The 17419-nt window shown below is 39.3% G+C and overlaps 2 protein-coding genes across 2 annotated transcripts in view; both read right to left on the bottom strand.

The window, feature by feature from the left end:
- Positions 1–7694: 7694 nt before the first annotated feature.
- On the bottom strand, positions 7695–12058 carry LOC144647093 (nucleotide-binding oligomerization domain-containing protein 2-like). Its single transcript, XM_078506841.1, has one exon. The coding sequence runs from the start codon at positions 11417–11419 to the stop codon at positions 8309–8311; it is 3111 nt and encodes a 1036-aa protein (XP_078362967.1). The 5' UTR covers positions 11420–12058; the 3' UTR covers positions 7695–8308.
- Positions 12059–15575: 3517 nt separating this feature from the next.
- The window catches only part of LOC144647561 (Fanconi anemia group J protein-like), a 37225-nt gene continuing 35381 nt past the window's right edge, over positions 15576–17419 (bottom strand). Inside the window, exon 28 of the mRNA XM_078507354.1 lies at positions 15576–15872. Within this exon, the coding sequence (XP_078363480.1) occupies positions 15576–15872 (297 nt within the window). The remainder of the gene's footprint in view (positions 15873–17419) is intronic.

Below are 17419 nucleotides of genomic sequence, written 5' to 3' on the forward strand. Positions count from 1 at the left end.
CGTTTATAGAAGTGAACCCCTTCCAGCTGACCACATTTGACAGGGAAGTGACAACACGTACACTGAATTGCATTCGATTGGTTTACCAATCTTCAAATTAAAGAAGCCAAATGTTGCCTCTGAGGCATTTTAAGTTTACATATACACAGTGTATTAACCGATCAACAGTCTGAGGTTCAACATTACTTGCAAAAAACTTCGAACGATTTTTATTTCGGAAAAAATGTCTAAAGATAAAACCGCCCGAAATACAATTTACATTACAATATAATTGTTTCAAGAACACAAACAAACCCGATGTATCAAGGAAGGGTTCTGAGATGACAGAAATAGTGGAAGTTGTTACAAAGAAAATAGAACCAGATGATCCTTTTGAAGGTCTTGTAGCAGTTATTAAGCCACTTTGAGCTCCAAAGCTTTTACTTTCCTTTCTGGAGCGAACCCTAGTCGAGAAAAGCGTAAAATACGTAACGGTTTGATAGTATTTGTATCATTTTCGCGCCGGTGTATCTGTAAAATCTTGTAGGTGCAGTAAAACTATCAATTTCAAAGATGTTGTTTCAGTCTAATTCCTGTTCTGTATGATTCAGCAAAGTTTCCGAAATTTTTGTCCAACATTTGTCAGAAACGAGATAAAGCTTTTTTTTAAGGTGGCTCAACTGGATTTTTTAGGGGTAACACCGCTCAAGTTTGAAACTTAACTACGTCGCCATTAAATATGCTCTCGAAAAACCATCACCACAGTTGTATAAGATTAAGATGAAATTTTTTTAAGACCAGTGTTATATTGACATCGGAGTTGCCATAGCGACGCAATGACGTCATTACGTTTTTTACTTTCGCTCGAATTCCTCGGCACCTGGAGATTTTTTAGGAAATCGCATAAAGGAGCTTGTATCACACATAGCTGCCTCGATGTTGGCAAAGTTTGAACAAATTCTATGAGAGCGTTTTCGAAATATTTGGGGATGAAGTTTTCGGGGCTATAAATACAGTCAAAAACATACTAACGAGAAAATGGGGTAATATCTGAAGAAAACGACGCGCCTTTGGATTGCAGTTTCATCTTATAGTAGTTTGATTCCATTTAAACTCGTGTGTAAAACAGTGGTGGGGATTGCTTTGGTCGATTGCGAGAAAAGAGAATTTGATGAGCGTGCGTCCAGGTGCTCTTGTTGCCATTTTTGTTTAAAATTTGGTCTATGCCTACAAAAGTGATAATAAATTAAAAACCGCTCGATGAATTTTTTTTTTAAATTTGACAAACTCTAGGTTTGCCATCAATTGATATAGTTTGCAAGTTTCAAGCGCATTGAAAACATTTAAGGCAATACAATTGGGCCTCCAATGTACTGATTTTTTTCTCGCATATTTTGTGTTTACAAGCGAGTGTCCTCATTATTCACGGGTATTGTTTTCAAGTTTCATATCCACGTGCACGACTTTACCAAAAAATTCATTTGCATTAAGTAGGACGCTCGACTGCTTTCCGAACAATTTTCCGAAACATGCTTATATTGCTTAAAAAATTGTAACAGCATTTGTCGGGCTATTGATGTCAAGGGCCTCTGTCCAGAAAACGAAAGCTATTGTTCTGCAGATATTGTCATTGCTATTCTCATCCCAAGGCAGAATAGCATGCTTCGGAAAAATTTTCGGAAAGCAATCGAGGTGTGGGGAAAATTATCCAGACTTTATCCGAACACGGACTTTGGTGATAATCTCTCATATGAGCTCAACAATAAGACAGATGAATACGTGAGTGTTTGAAGAATGCAATATGAAACATTTTTTTGCAATTTTCGGAACTTTTCAAGCATTTTTCGACGAGTTTCCAGCGCAGTGATCCGAAGATGCTTCGACTAATGATATGATTTTTAGTATTTCATTTTAATTATTTTTTTTTTTCATTTATTATTTAATTTTTACTTTTTCGCCGTCCACCGTCCGCCGTCCGCTGTCCGCCATCCGCCGTCCGTTTCTGCACTTTACAGAGTCCCCCCTTTAAGCCTGGGTTTCACTAGCGACGCAAGCACAAGCGCAAGCATGCAAAAAGGACAAATTTTGATACTTGTTCTTGCCGAACAAGCATAAAACTGCAATGCGCTTGTGCTTTTGCTTGAGTCGAGGCTGTTTTCATAGTGAAATAAGAGCTGTTATTTTTGCGATTGTGCTTGCGTCGCCAGTGAAAACCAGGCTTAAGATAGCTTCGGCTGCATTATCTCCTATGTCTACTTCAGTTCATTTAAAATGTCGCTTTACTTGTTACCCCAGCTAGTCGCAGATATTGCACGCTCTAGCTCAACATCCAATTTTTTAATTATTTATTTTAGCAGATAACAACAAATGCTACGGGACCCAAAAAAGAGAAAAAACTGTGGCTACTTTGATATATTAAGGGAAGAGTGCGAGAACAAACGAGGATGTTGTTTTGATCACACCGAGCCAAATGTACCGCATTGCTTCTTTGGAAAGCCAGGTAAGGATGCCTGCATGCATTTTTCTGTGTGTGTCCAAAAACTTGTCTGACATGGGAATTGCGTATACCCTTCCCTCCATCTGAACGGTGCAGTATATAATTTCTTCTAATATTATATCTATGGCTTATTTTCCAATATAGTTGACACATGCAGTGTAAAGCTTGAGGACCGCAACGATTGTGGTTGGAACGGGATTGACAAGAAAACCTGCGAGGAAAGACGCTGTTGTTATGACGACACTGTCAAGGACACCGGGTTTTGTTTTTACCCAACAGGTTAGTATAGAGGTTGACCATAAATAAGGGAAAAAGAATAGCTTTAATGAAGAGAAAAAATATATATAACCTACTGCAATTGAAGCTTCTGGCTTTGGCTTTGACTCAGTGACGTTTTTACTTAGCTAGTTAACCCTCTAGTGGCAAATTAAAAGTTATAAAAGAGTTCTATAACCTACCATTACTGCAAATAGGTCCAATTCTGCCGATTTCTTTTAAAAAATTGTCTTCTACAACCCTAGTGAAGGAGCATTATATGTTACCCTAATTTTTCTGATTTTTTTTTTTGCAGAATGCACTTTTGTGATGGTTTGGTGGGAAGTCGTCTGCTAAATCCCTAAACCACTAAACCTCTAAAGCGCCATAGTGTAAACTTTTAATCAGCAAATATTTAATTAACATCATTTAATATATAATACTACAAATGAAGCTCCTGGCTTTGGCTTTCCGTTTTTTTTTTTGTTTTAACTGGGGTAAATTAAATAAGAGTCCCCCACCATTACTGCATATAGGTCCAATTCTGTCGATTTTTTTTAAAATCTCTTCTGCCACCCCAGTGAAGGAGCATTAAATGTCACCGATATGACTCTTTTTTAATTATTTCTTTTTACAGATAACAAGTGCTACGGGATTCAACCAAACCAACGGGAAGACTGTGGCTACTTTGGTATATCGAGAGAAGAGTGCGAAAAGACTAAAGGTTGCTGTTTTGATCACACGGTACCCATTGTCCCTCATTGCTTCAAGGGTCGTAAATGAACCACTCCTCCTTTGGGGTTTAGTCGCTTGCCCGTTACTATAAGTACCGGAGCCAAAAAGTGCACATGACAAAGCCACCAGAATAGAATAGAATAAAACTGGTGCATGTTCTTGATAATACTGGAACCCAGCCTCCTCCTCAGGCGCCTCGATTTTCGCTGTAACAAAGCGAGAACAAAGCGAGCGCGGTGACTGGTGACGAGCGCGAAGCGCGAGGGACCACGGGAAGGAGAAGTAAACCTGCCTTGCGCGCCCACGTCCCCCAAAACAAGAGAAAGGCGTCTGGGTACGAGGCAGACTGTAACCAGTAGTGCGATCAGTAGAAGACATTTAAGGACGTTCGCGCCAATTGTTTATGCGCATCCCTACTGCGCACATCACTGCGCACGTAATTCTTGTCGCAACGCCATGCCACGCCATACTTTGAGCGCGCGCTGAGTAAAATTTCTAAGAACATTTAAGGCCCGGTAATACGGGCAACATTTTTGTTCAACTTGTCTCGCAACATTGTTGCATTGCAAGTTGAACGAGTTGTTGCCCGTATTACTACCGCGCGCTTAACTTGACTCGCAACAAATTCCGGTGTTGCAAGTTGAAAAAAAATTGTTGCAAAAAGTAGAACTCGGTTCTACTTTGTGCAACATGTTGCTGCAACTTGCAACACCGGAATTTGTTGCGAGACAAGTTGAACGCGCGGTAGTAATACGGGCAACAACTTGTTCAACTTGCAACGCAACAATGTTGCGAGACAAGTTGAACAAAAATGTTGCCCGTATTAACGGGCCTTTAGGGCGAGTTGCCGTTCCGCTAGCTTCGCTTGCAAATTGCTCTCTTAAATGGTCGGTGACCCCTACTTTTTTTCTCAACGGACCACTTTTGTTAATTGATATCTACGTTTTGCGAGAAAATAAAAAAAATCTATCGAGTGGATGTTTGTTTTTTTTGTCACACTGACGGTTTGAATTCCACTTTTTGAGCTTTCCTTTTTGCCGTACGACAGTTTCAAATTCGTTTTTCCAGGGTTAAGATTTACAAAAAAGATGGCAAAACTAGGAATTATTTACGCAACAGACGCACTTCTACAAAATGTGACTAAGATCGTTAGCCTCCGTTTAGTCATTTCGATATTTTTAACAATAAACCTTGTAAATCATGCTGAATTACCGTGCGCCAATTTTTCAAAATCAGGGTAGTTTTCCACACGCTTTTTCTCTGAAACGAAGTCGGTGACCCCAACTTTTTTCTTTGCATTTCTGACACAAGTAATTCATTATCTGACCGCAGCAAAAATTAAAGAAATTATGAGTAGAAAATTTTTTTTTTTTTTTTTTTTTTTTTTTTTTTTTTTTTGTCTGATGAAGGTGAACAGATGTCACCGAAAATTTAGACAAGAAAAACAGATCGGCTTAAAAAACCTTGTGCAGTCCCGTCTGAATGGAATCAAGAATAGGAAAGAATAGAATTAGAATAGCATAGCATAGCATAGCATAGCATAGCATAGCATAGCATAGCATAGCATAGCATAGCATAGCATAGCATAGCATAGAATAGAATAGAATAGAATAGAAATAAAGTGTCAAAACCATATAGCCTGGGAGAATCCCATACTAATTTGGAGACACAAACTAAATACAAAGAAAAAATTATCAAAATCGATATGAAATGTCTACTATTATTATCAGTAGTAATCACGTAATCTCTACGTGTTTTTTTATAAAATGCTTTTAGAGCAGTTTTCAATTGAGTGTGGTAAAACCAAAACCAAAGTAATCACTCTGGCCAATCACAAAGAACAAAGACAATCCAGTAAACCAATCAAAACTCGAAACAAATACATGTAGTCGGCAGGAAGCGCGGGGAAACCTGCGCAAGCGAGTAACGATTGGGTTTACTTCTGATTGGCTGAGAAAGTGGCGCGAGAGTTTTAAACCAATTCCTAAGCGTAGTAATGCAAAACCAATGCAAACGCGAATTACATTCGACACTCAAGTGAAAACCGCTCTATTGAGAAAATGATGGTAGTGCGCGATAAATTAAATTGTCGGCAATTTTACTGCAGTTACGAGTTATATATGTATTTTATAATAACGTAACTATTTCGAAAAATTACTGTCGCTAAGTGTGCACCCAGACCATTACAAATTAATCAGTTCTTTGCCTTAATTATTCAACCTCAGTTAGCTGTTAGGCGTAAAGCCTTAGCAATTTGTTTTATTAACAAGAGATCAGAGGCAAGATCGCCTTGACGAATGTAGTAACCACATAATAAATAGTGAAGAGTATAGGGTAAACAAACTTGTAATGTATATTGAAATGCGAGTTATCTATGATTAAAGCATTTTTTGTAATACACTTGTTGTAAGTTTTTGTACCTTGAGTCCGAATACCGTCTACTTACAACCCGAGTATCAGTACTGCTTATTTCTCGTCTCCTTCTTCTATCCCCCCCCCCCCCCTCCAACTCATTCCCACGTAGGGCAAGTACACTTCTTAACGAGCAAGGGGTTTTAAGTTTAGCAAAAAAAATTTGTTTGTTTTTACAGTTTGATTCTGATACTGTTACCGTTGTTACTTATTTTTTTTTTTTTTTTTTTTTTTTTTTTTTTTTTTTTTTTTAAACCTTACTCTACAACAGTTTTACAGCAAAACGTCCTGTTTTGCGTCGCAGTAGGTACAACTAATAAATATCACTTGGATATGAGCCACCTTTCCCACAATTAAAAAAAAATCAGTTTAAAGTCCAAATAAAAACAATGGGCCAGTTTTCAAAACAGCCCTTATTTATTTTCATCCCCGGCCTTTAATTAAAATAAGGGAAGGCATAGGGTGTGATTAACCCGTGTAGAAACTTTTACTACCCACTAATCGCTCCAGACCTAGTTTGTCTGGTGGTTGAAGGAACACGTTGCTCAAGAACTTATAACACCTCGTCAAATGGCTTTTGCTTTATCGTATCATGTTTACTATTTTTCTACTGGTTTTGCTATCGCTTGTTCCGAGTTCAACTCTTCTTCGGCGTTGTCAGTAAATTAATAGCCAACTGGTTAGCCTCATCCTCATCCAAGTGAAACAATAGTTTACGAGTCGTACAGTTAGTTAAGTGCAAATGATTAGTTGGACTTAGCGTGTAATACCAGGTTGTACGATTCGTACGACTGATAGTACAGTAACCAAGTCTATGACTAATCATATGCACTTCACCAACTGAACGACTCGTAAACTATTAGGCTACTATTGTTTCACGACCCTTACGAACCGTGCATGAAATAGTTGAAGGTTTGTTCGATTATAAGCACAGTAGTAATGAACCCAACGACACAAACATAACCAGGGAAAGGGAGAAGAAGGGGACAAACATAACCCCTAGGGAGAGATAGCAACCATGTTTTTCAGTCACTTTCTTCACTTCCCTGTAATAATAATAATAATAATAATAATAATAATAATAATAATAATAATAATAATAATAATATATTTGTTGTGGTTTATCGTAGCCTTGCTAAAAGAACAGAAAAAATGACACTTGAAAATAATGGCTTAAAACTGTAAAACAAAACAACAGAAATACTTATATAGGATATAGTTTGCATGAGTGATATAGTATGCATGAGCGATATAGTATGCATGAGTGAGCTAATAATAATAGGGAGGCGCCGTGGCCTAATTATTACGTGTTAGGCTCCGGATCGAGAGTGCTGGGTTCAATCCTGTAAGGGATCAATGTGTTGTGTTTAAGGCTGGAATATAACGCCAACGAATGAAAAGCCACTTGGCTCCTACAATCTCTTGGACTTTAAGTAAGAATAGTCAAAAGAAAACAAGATTGAAACGGGATTGGACAGATAGAGCTTGCTCGCAGGCTATAAACCAGATGTATGTCTGGCCGGAAGAAAACATATTGGGAAATATAACTTGAATGGAAAAATTGTTTAAAATGAATTGTGTTTGTAGCATAGCCACAATATTGTCGGCAAATGAACGTCTCATTATCATATTTTAACAATGCACCCAATAATTAAACAAGAAAGATGGAGAAGAATCATAAAAGGAATACCAATCTACAGGACAACAACAACAGCAACAACAACAATGTTTAACGTACTTTTGCCCTTACAAAATTATTAATAAAGAAAGTAAGAGGTCGGCAAGAGGAACAAATTTTCACAGAAAAAGAAAGAAAAAGAGACAGGGGAAAAACATCATATAGAGATAAACCCGCCAAACCCAACAAACGCTAGCAACCTAAAGAGCCAGGTGTAATATGCGGGAAATCGCACGTCACGATAAGTTTTGGTTTTATACTCTTTGTTTTATAAGAACCTCTTATAAAGGAACGTTAAGGCGTAGAAAGACCACCATTTTAGAACACCCTTAGAGCATTCCCAAGGATGGAACTTTGGTTATCTTTATTCAAATCTAATCTGGAACCAACACTGCTATCACTCATCTGCGACGTGAACATGTACATAACGGTTAGGAGTGAATTTACTGCAATGGCACTTGGTTTTAAAAATCTAAAAAAGGACAATTGCACAACAGTTTTAGGAACAAACCTTCAAAAAATTAAGAATGCTCAGCCCTTCTTATTAAAAAAAAGTGTAGTCCTAATTGTATCGGCGAATTAACTGCTGGGGGTAGCCCTGCAATGGACTAGCATCCCATCCAGGGGGGGGGGGGTGTTAAATACTCCTAGCCGTTTTATGCTACAGATACCGAGAAAAGCTCTGGGCTGGTGAGCCACTTGGCTCGACAGCAGGCTTTACCTTTACTGTTACTTTTCTAAGTGAAAGAGTTTTAATTTATACATGTGAAATCAGTGTTCCGTCTGAGACGAGATGCTTCAAGTGCCTCATCCAGGTTTCTCTTCACTTGCTTATTTATGTTCCAGGATACAATGTTTAATTTACAGAGTTTGCAGTTCTTGTGGCTTAATGATTTGAGAAGATAAGGCATTACCACAGCCGTTATTCGATTACTGATCAGTTCCAACTTCGTGAGTTTGCAATGTTCACTTTCTAGCGCTTCGCAGAAGTATTTCACACCTTGGTTAGTCATTTTATGACACTCAATTCTCAACAAGTTAAGCTGGCAATTTGGGTGTTTGAGTGTTTGACAAAACCGCCACAAAACCGTGTCAGTCCACGTGTCTTCATTGTTAAATTTCAAGTCGGTTAGTTTGCAGTCGACGTGTTCGAGTGATTCACACAGTTGTGATACAACGCTTTCAGTTACTTGCAGTCCCCCGAGTCTCATACGAGTGAGCTTGCAATGTCTGTTTTTTAGTGATTCGCAAAGAAGGATTAGTGCGTCTGGAGTGATTAAGTCGTTAAAATCAAGGTGCAGCTTTTTGAGGTTGCACTTGTCCGAACTCATAGCTCCTACCAATGCAATCAAACCCTGGTCTGTTATCTTGTTATGTTGTAGTTTTAATTTTACTGGGCCTCTTTCTATTAGCAACTTGACTAATTCTTTGCATCCCACTTCTCCTAGAGAATTAATACTCAAGTCAAGTGAGTATTCAAGCTGCTTGATATTTCTTAAGAAGTACACAATTGCTGTGCAGTCAACAGGTGTAACGTGGCAATTCCACAGCTTAAAAGAAGCGTGAAAACACCTGTTCTGCTGTATCTGAGAAGCTGCCTTCTTCACTGCAGCATCATCATTGTACTCGTACAAGCACTTCATCATCAGTATGGCCATCTTTCTATTCGGTGAACTTGATACCAAAGAGTCGTGAAGACATCTTACAAAACAACTGCTGACTGCCTCACCTTGCTGACCATGAAGCAGACCTGCAATGAACTGGATAACCAGATGCCACTTTGGATCTTCGGCATTAGAGGCAATGAATTCTTTGAGCTCATCAGGATCCATCTTAGCAATTTCTCTAGCGGCGAGAAACTCCTGTAAAGTCAAATGAATGAAGCAGAAACGTTGTTTGAACTCCACTGGGGACACCCTACTGTCAGGCATTTGGTTCAGCAGACCACAATTTTGCATTCCTGCCACTTCAACCGAGTCGAATATCAGTCGACCTTCGGCAATTCCTTTTCTTGCTAACGATCCGAGGTCGGTCAAAGTCTTTTCAACTGAATCTGAAAAGCGTTCATTTCCTCGGAATGGTTTATCTCGAAATTCAGGGTGATGCCTGAAGATGAACAATCTTAAAGCTCCTTGGTAAACGTCCGTCAGCCTTGTGGGTAAGGTGACGCTTTCTGAGCCCATTGTTTTGATTAACTCCTTGAGAAAGTAACACAATATACGGCAATTCACAGGAATATAGCATAAAGAAAACAGGTTTAAATTGCCGTTGATGTGTTCCCATATTCGTGTTGCAATGGCGGTGTCTCGATGACAGAAGTTCTCCACATATTTGTGAACTTTCCCTTCCGTAAATCCCATTATTTCCACAGTCCTGTCAAACGACGAGACCTCAACACTTACCAGCACGGTCGGTCTACAACTCGTCAACACTGTTGCTTCAGGAAGAAGTTTGCCTTGCAGTAATTTCACGTACAGTGCCGACAATGGCATTTCCTCGGCTGGACTGTTTCCGAATCGTGCTGCCTCGTTTGCCGTGCATCTTTCGTGATCCTTGAATTCGTCTAATCCATCGAATACAAGAAGTATCTTCTCAGGATGATCCAACAATTCTTGAAAAACGTGATCGTCCATGTGTCCCTCTAGATATGCTGCTCGATTCAACATTTGCCGAAGGGAAATCCTTTCTGATGTTTCCGAATAAAACGATCGAAACCGGAATAAGAATGCGTATTTAATACGCTTGACAGTATCTTGGAAAAGGTCTCCTTGACTCCAATCACGCAGAAGTTTCTGACAGAGTAAAGACTTTCCGATGCCCGGGCGACCAACAATGAGAATTTTTCGAGGGTTTTGAGCGTCTTTGTTGGACAGAAACAACTCTCCTCGCGTCTTTATCGCAACTGATCCTTGCTGGCTTTCAGGCTTCAAGTAAAGGTCGTATATTACATGTCTTTCGCAGTCCTTCAAAAACGCGTCTTTTGCTCTTCCGGTGTAAATGATTGCATCGAGAAAGATGTCATCTAAAGCCATGTTGCCTTCCTCTATTTCTGCACTGCAGTGAATCAGTGGTTCTAGAAATTCTGTTTCTTGTAAGATTCGCTTTCTCAGGCTTTTCTTGAAGCCAGCTGGTGTGACGTGAGTAGAACTTTGGTGGAAGAAATACTTTGAACAGAAGTCTGAATCGAAGGAGAAGTTTCTACTTCGTAATGCGCGCGCTACAAGATAAACCATCTCTCCGAAAACAAGAAAAACAAAAACCATGTTAAATATAGAGACAATTGTTGTGCAGTTGGTCTTTTCAGACGCAACAGAATTGTGACAGTTTGAGTATGACGAAGCGGTGGCGTTTGATGGTAAAACACAAGCGAATCCGGGTGGAAAGCGTTCTGGATATAAGACAAAATTTTGCAACATCGTACATACAATTCCGAACACTAGTCGTGTCGCTAGTTGAAGGAAATAAATAAAGAAAACTCGTCGAGTCTTGATTCTTGGCCGTGGGCGAGGGTTTTCCATGTCGGGCGTAATGGCGGCTTGTAGCTGGTCGACCCGAGACTTAACACAACACCAAGAGTAACCGAGACATATCACTATCACCGAAGCAAAACTCAAAATGACAAATACATACAAAGGAAGAGGAGAATTGTACTGTTGTTCGTACTTGTCAAAACACTGCGCTTGATGAAAGTTCTTGTCTGGTAGAGTGCCGTGGAAATCGCAAAGGAAAGTTCTCCGTTCATTGAGTCTCAACTTGCCTGTGATTCCTACAAACACAACTCCGCTCAAAAGGAAAAGAACGACTACAACATAGCCAAATAAACTGAAGCGAGTAGGAGTTAAAAACTCTTTCAATCCTTCCATTGCGATCAGAGCGTACGGCGTACAACACTGTTCAAATAACAAGAAGAGGCAGCTGCGAGAATATTTTACATTTTAGATGAAAACATAGACAAAAATATTCGTGTTGCTAAGAATAATGACTGGAGAACAATGGGTTCGAGATACGTGGGAGGACATCAATTTATTACAACGCATTTCCTGCGTGAACACGTGTTTGGAAAGAAAAGGCGCATTCAATAATATCGTTTTTTCGCCTTTTTTTAAAACTCTTTTTGCCATTTTTCAAAGGAATCGTCGGCGACTTAAGCAAAAAATCCATACTTAAAAAGCCAACAGACCGTAAAAACATTGAAAACGGAATCACATTTATGTCTTTACTGCTGTCAAAATGCAAATTTTGAGTGAATGTTTGATAGTGACATAAATAAAAACTGGTAACCGGACAAAGATTTGAATTTAGAAGTACGAGTAAAATACAAAAATACTCAACGAAAACTCAAGACTATTATCTTCTCCGATCAACCTCCACTATGTAAAGATGTAATAGTCGTTCTGTAGACTATCGAAACATTCCCTGTGAGATTGCAAAGGTGCCACTACGAAGTTTTCAGACAGAAAAGCCATTTTAATTCGCGTGGCAGATGTTTTCGAAATCAGACTTTTGCCGGGAGTACATTTGAATATACATAAAAGTAATCCCGACCCAGATCCCTCCAGATGGGCGCAAGATTGTTGGAGATAGCCGATGGGGTCTGGGGGGGGGGGAAAACGTTAAAAGGTAGATTTCATTTGTTTATCCTTAATGAACTTTTTTGGCAAAATATGTTATTTTTTTATTTCATTAGTTCTTTTAATAACTATTTCTTAATCAGGGTTTAAATTTTGGGGGGAGGGGGAGAGGTAAGATATTCCATGGTTGCTTGGAGATATGAAATTTATCTTCGAGTGTTCAAATCGATATCTCACGAGTGAGCGAAACGAACGAGTGGGATATCGATTCGAACACGAGAAGATAAATTTCATATCTCCAAGCAACCATGTAATATTCTGTTTATTATATAAACCTACCAATTACGATGTTTTTGACGATTTTCCGAAGATTGCCGACCATTTTCCGAAGATTTCCGAAAATTTGCAAAATGTTGTCCGAAGGTCGTACGAATGTTTCCGAACATTTTCCGAACTTTTCCGAAAATTTACGAAGATATCCGAAGATTGCCGAGAAAGATCCGAAGATGTTTCGACTTAATATCGATTTACTTTGTCTCATTCAGCATTGAAACAGGGCAAACTTGTCAGAAAATGTTTCGAAATCGATATCTTCACATGTGAAAATAACATGTTATTTTCACGTGTGAAGATATGATTTTTTCGCGCGAAAGATATATATGTTATTTGCCGGCCGGGAGGTCCGTATTGGGAAAAACTGTGCCCGAGGTCTTGAGTACGGCCCGAGGCCGCAGGCCGAGGGCCGTGCTCAAGACCGAGGGTACAGTTTTTCCCAATACGGACCGACCTAGGCCGGCAAATAACGTTTTTATTTTTTTCCTACTTTAATTTGTTTGGAAAGGAAACCGAGAAAAAGTGCGTCGCAAAATCTTTGTTTGTATACGCGCGGATGTGACTTCAATGTTGAGTCCGACTCGATCGACGAGCAAGAATGAAGAATGCTGTTTGCTATTTAATTCCGAATGAAATAGCTTCACTTAAAATGAACTATACTCAAGAACGGTTCAGCATATTTAATTTACACTGCAGGTAATCAAGAAAAGCAAAAAATCATAAATATACACACATAAGACACTAAATTTAACACATTTAAATCGATTTCGGCTTCGAACAATTGCCGATAAATGTTTTGAAAAGTCTTGAAAGAAACTTTTCTCGTAGGGTGTTAATCCTATTTCTTTTGACTCAAAAATACTCTGACTGAAAAGCAGTTTTACAAGCTATTCACACTTGTATTTAACAAATTAATAATCTCTGTACTTTTCCCAGCAGAATTTTATTCTGATAAACAGTGTCATACTGAATGAAATGCGTAGTGTCTACGTACGGCACAATCATAGGCGTACGGGCACCTTCGGACCTGGGAGGGCGGAGACCTTATTGCCCGAAAAAAAAAGGCTTGGGTTGAAAGCCGAATAAAGAAGAATATAAAATGGACAGCAAAACGTGCATTGAAATAGTCGTGTTCAAACCTTGCCTACCTGCTTAAAGAAAACAATAGTTCTTAAATTAATTTCGTGGCGTTGCCCGAGGTGTCAATGCACTGAATCCTTTTTCTTTGGAAATATTTTATTTATTCGCTCTAGTTCAACAAAAATTAAAGTATAAGGGGACAGCCAATTTATATTGTTTATCCCCACTTGAAAGTTATACAAAAGCGTGTGAAACATTCAGGGAAGAATAGGTTAAAACATTTCGTTAAAAGTTTTGAGCTAGCCCTGAGAAAACAAAAACATCACGGCTGGATCCACCCTGCACAAACGCTCAAGCTATAGAAAAGCTGATTGCAACTGAATCAAACTGAGGGGCCACGCAGAATTTGGGAGAAAACTCGAATATGATTATAGCAACTTGCGAGAGGAAACGAAAGCAAATGAATGTGCAATTAGGACTTTTGAACCACAAAGTTCGGTATATTTTTAATACTTTTTCCGTTGATATAATTCATTTTGAACGTAATGTTGAGATTTGTCGGCTACTATTTTCCATTTTTTCTTTAGGCTCGTTGCCCGAATTCTAAGCATTTTGCCCGAAAAATTTTGGCACTGGGGGGGCTGCAGCCCCCCTCGCCCCCCCCCCCCGCCTCGTACGCTTATTGGCACAATACTGTGATAATTAATTTGTCCGTTTTTAATCAAAGAATCTCATTTCCTTGAATGATGGCAAATAGTGTTCTGCTTTAGCAAAACTTGACAGATAAACAAGGCAGTTTAACTCATAGATAGAGCCTAAAAACCGCGGTGAAGGTTTCCGCAATGGCGTGAAAATCATTGCAAAATGCACAAACAACGCGACGGCAAACTACGAACGGTAAACTACAACTCGATTTTGTTGAGAAAGAAATAAATACTCGCCTTTTGAAGAACTTTGAGGCCTTTAATTCCACTGCTTTTTAGTCCTTTCAAAATTACAACGGTTGGTAAACTCGAGTAAACAGCTATTTCGATTTTGGAGAGCAAAACTTTCATGTGTTCGTTCGTCTCGCTGCACACTGATTTCGCGCGGAACTGAATCCCATTCCGTTGACCGCGGTCAAGATCGGAAAATTCCGGCCGCTCCCGGAACCAATCAGATTGCAGGATTCGGTTGATCTTGCCCGCTCGCGCGCTGAGAAAAAAATAATTCCTGGTATTTCACTGATGTTTATATAATAAGAGAAGATTACTTTATTTAAACGTAATAGCGAGTACATTTCGATATACAATTAAGTATAAAAATTAGCGAAAATAAGCCACGACGTTTGGAACTCATCTTGAGTTCATTATCAAGTAGTTAAGGATAAAATAACGGTCGAGTTTAAGTTTAAATGCAAATAGAGGTGATAGAGTATATTAGAATATTTTAAAAGAAGTGTTTCGCGGTCATTAGCGTTCAGTGTTAGTGTGTGCTGTATTTAATTAGGTTTATTATTTTCATACGTATTGAGTCCGCCTGCGTGTTTAGTGCTGGTTTTCTCTCGCGAATTAAAAGCATTTCGTTCACTAAACAATCCAGTTTCCCTTGGCATTTCTTTAAAACGGAAAACATATTTCTTATGTCAGGACGCTCGACACCGTGGATTTTTTTTTAAGTGCTTGCCAATTACTGAGGTTTTGTGTTCCTCTATGCGCTGATGTAGATGTCGTGTGGTGTAACCCACATAATCAGCATCACACTGATCACATTTAAATGAATAAACAACGCGCTGATTGTTCACCAAAGCAGGCTTCTCCTCTTGTAACTTCAGCTTGTCGCCGATCTTAGCACTTGTGTAAACCGGTTGTAGCTCAGTTCCAATTTTCTTCCCAAGATCTTTTTTAGCTGTTTGCGTACTGCGTCAGCGGATTTCTGATCTTTGAAAGGTAGGGTAATCCGCACGGGTTTGTTTGTTTCTCGGTCAGCCTCAAAGATTTCACCACAGGGTTGGGCTACAGAATTGACAAACGTTGCAATTGTTGAGTTGATGAGGTTAAGTGGGTACTTGAGCTTTACAAAGCAGCTTGTTGTTTCTGTTGTTCTCGGCAATCTCCGTTGTGAACTGTAGGCATGGATGGCATTCATTTAAAGTAGAGAGGAAGGATGTTGCAGCTGGTACATTGGCCATTGTTACTAACGTGTCGTCAACGTACCGTTTGTAAAATCCTGGTAACTTGTTCTCACCTTCTAATTTGTCCTCAATAGAGCACAGGAAGGCATTTGCCATAAGAGGTCCAAGGGGGGACCCCATGGCAACCCCGTCAACTTGCTCGTACAGTCTGCCTTCGAACTGAAAGAGCTGGTCTTTTAAAATATTCTAATATACTCTATCACCTATATTTGCATTTAAACTTAAACTCGACCGTTATTTTATTCTTATTTTATTCTTATCTCATCCTCTCTTGTATCTACTTGATAATGAACTCAAGATGAGTTCGAAACGTCGTGGCTTATTTTCGCTAATTTTTATACTTAATAGCGAGTATAAATTAATTTTGAGTATCTGAGTATATTCAAGGTCGTGATTTTTATACCTAATCGTACCTTTTTGGTACGCTTCGGCGGCATATCAGGCGAGTTTGGTTGAGCCATGGTTCGTATTTTGGCGAGACGTAGTCGAGCCAAAATACCCATGGCGAGACCAAACGAGCCTGATATGCCATCGAAGCGTACCAAAAAGGTACGATTAGGTATTTACCGTTCCCAAATTCAGAATTTAGCGAAAAATTTCAGTCTGAATGTTCCAGTACTCGTCGGCAAACATCGCGTAATTGGCGAGCGCGCTCAAATTTAGTTTTGGTTGGAAAGTTTTTACTTCTACTAACGGTAAACACCAGCTAATTTAAATTACGAGGCTCTGTTTTATTGTTAAAAACCTCTTTTCAATTCATTACTTTACTTGAAAGTGTCCATGATATGGTGGCATATCAGGTCAGTGACTTGATATCGTAGGATATCAGGACAGTAGATCACGCTTCTGATTGGCTACTTGCGAATTTGGGTACGGTAATCGATGAAAACTAGATAGTGTTTTTGACTATAATTTTTTTAGTCACGTTCTTTGAGCTGACTTGTCCGATCTTGGACTCTTGCCGCTATGTTAAATACAAAGGGGATTTCCCCTCCGAGTTATTTCGTTCATAAACATTCAATTTCGTTTTCACTGCGGTACGATACGTGATTACAAGTGGACAGACAATATCGAGTTTTTACGCCAACGCGATTGTCATCACTAATACGAATTTCAAAATGATATTGGGAAATGTATGCACCATAAGAAAGAACTTTTGAAAAGGATTTAGCCCCCATTATTATAGGGGATTTCCCCTAGCCGACGAAAAGATTGCGAGCCAAAAGGTAACCCGAGATCATGCACTCCAGTCTTTCGAGAAAAGAACGCCTGATCTGAGGTTAGCAAAAGGACGTCTTGTCTGCAAAGCAGGCAAGGGATTTTTCCTCGGGGTTTTTCCCATGTCAGCTTTCAATTTTCCTTTCCAGTAATCCGGAGTAATGTACCATAAGAGCCGTAGTCAAACATTCTTCGCCTTTTGTTTTCACACTACTGTAATTTATAACATTTATAGCTTGGTGAAGATTATTCCAAATATTCTCATCAGAAACGGTGAGCCTAAACCACTTTTCGCGTGTGACGTAACGTGACTGATAACCTCTTTAGTACTTATGTACACGTCATCACCAACAAAAACACGTGATCGGCCTACAATTTTTTCAGTCGATCGCTTGTTTCCTTGGGCAGACGTCTTACATGCGAAGAGCTGCTGTTTTTGTTGCCGATCGTTGAATCTCCTGCATTTCTGCTGTTGTTGAAGTCCTCCC

Source organism: Oculina patagonica, chromosome 3, assembly GCF_052425735.1.
Source record: "Oculina patagonica isolate OP01 chromosome 3, crgOcupat, whole genome shotgun sequence".
In the NCBI taxonomy this organism is placed as follows: domain Eukaryota; kingdom Metazoa; phylum Cnidaria; class Anthozoa; order Scleractinia; family Oculinidae; genus Oculina; species Oculina patagonica.

Coding starts and splice junctions, on each gene's coding strand:
- LOC144647093 (XM_078506841.1), bottom strand. CDS start 11,419: ATGGAAGGATTGAAAGAGTTTTTAACTCCTACTCGCTTCAGTTTATTT.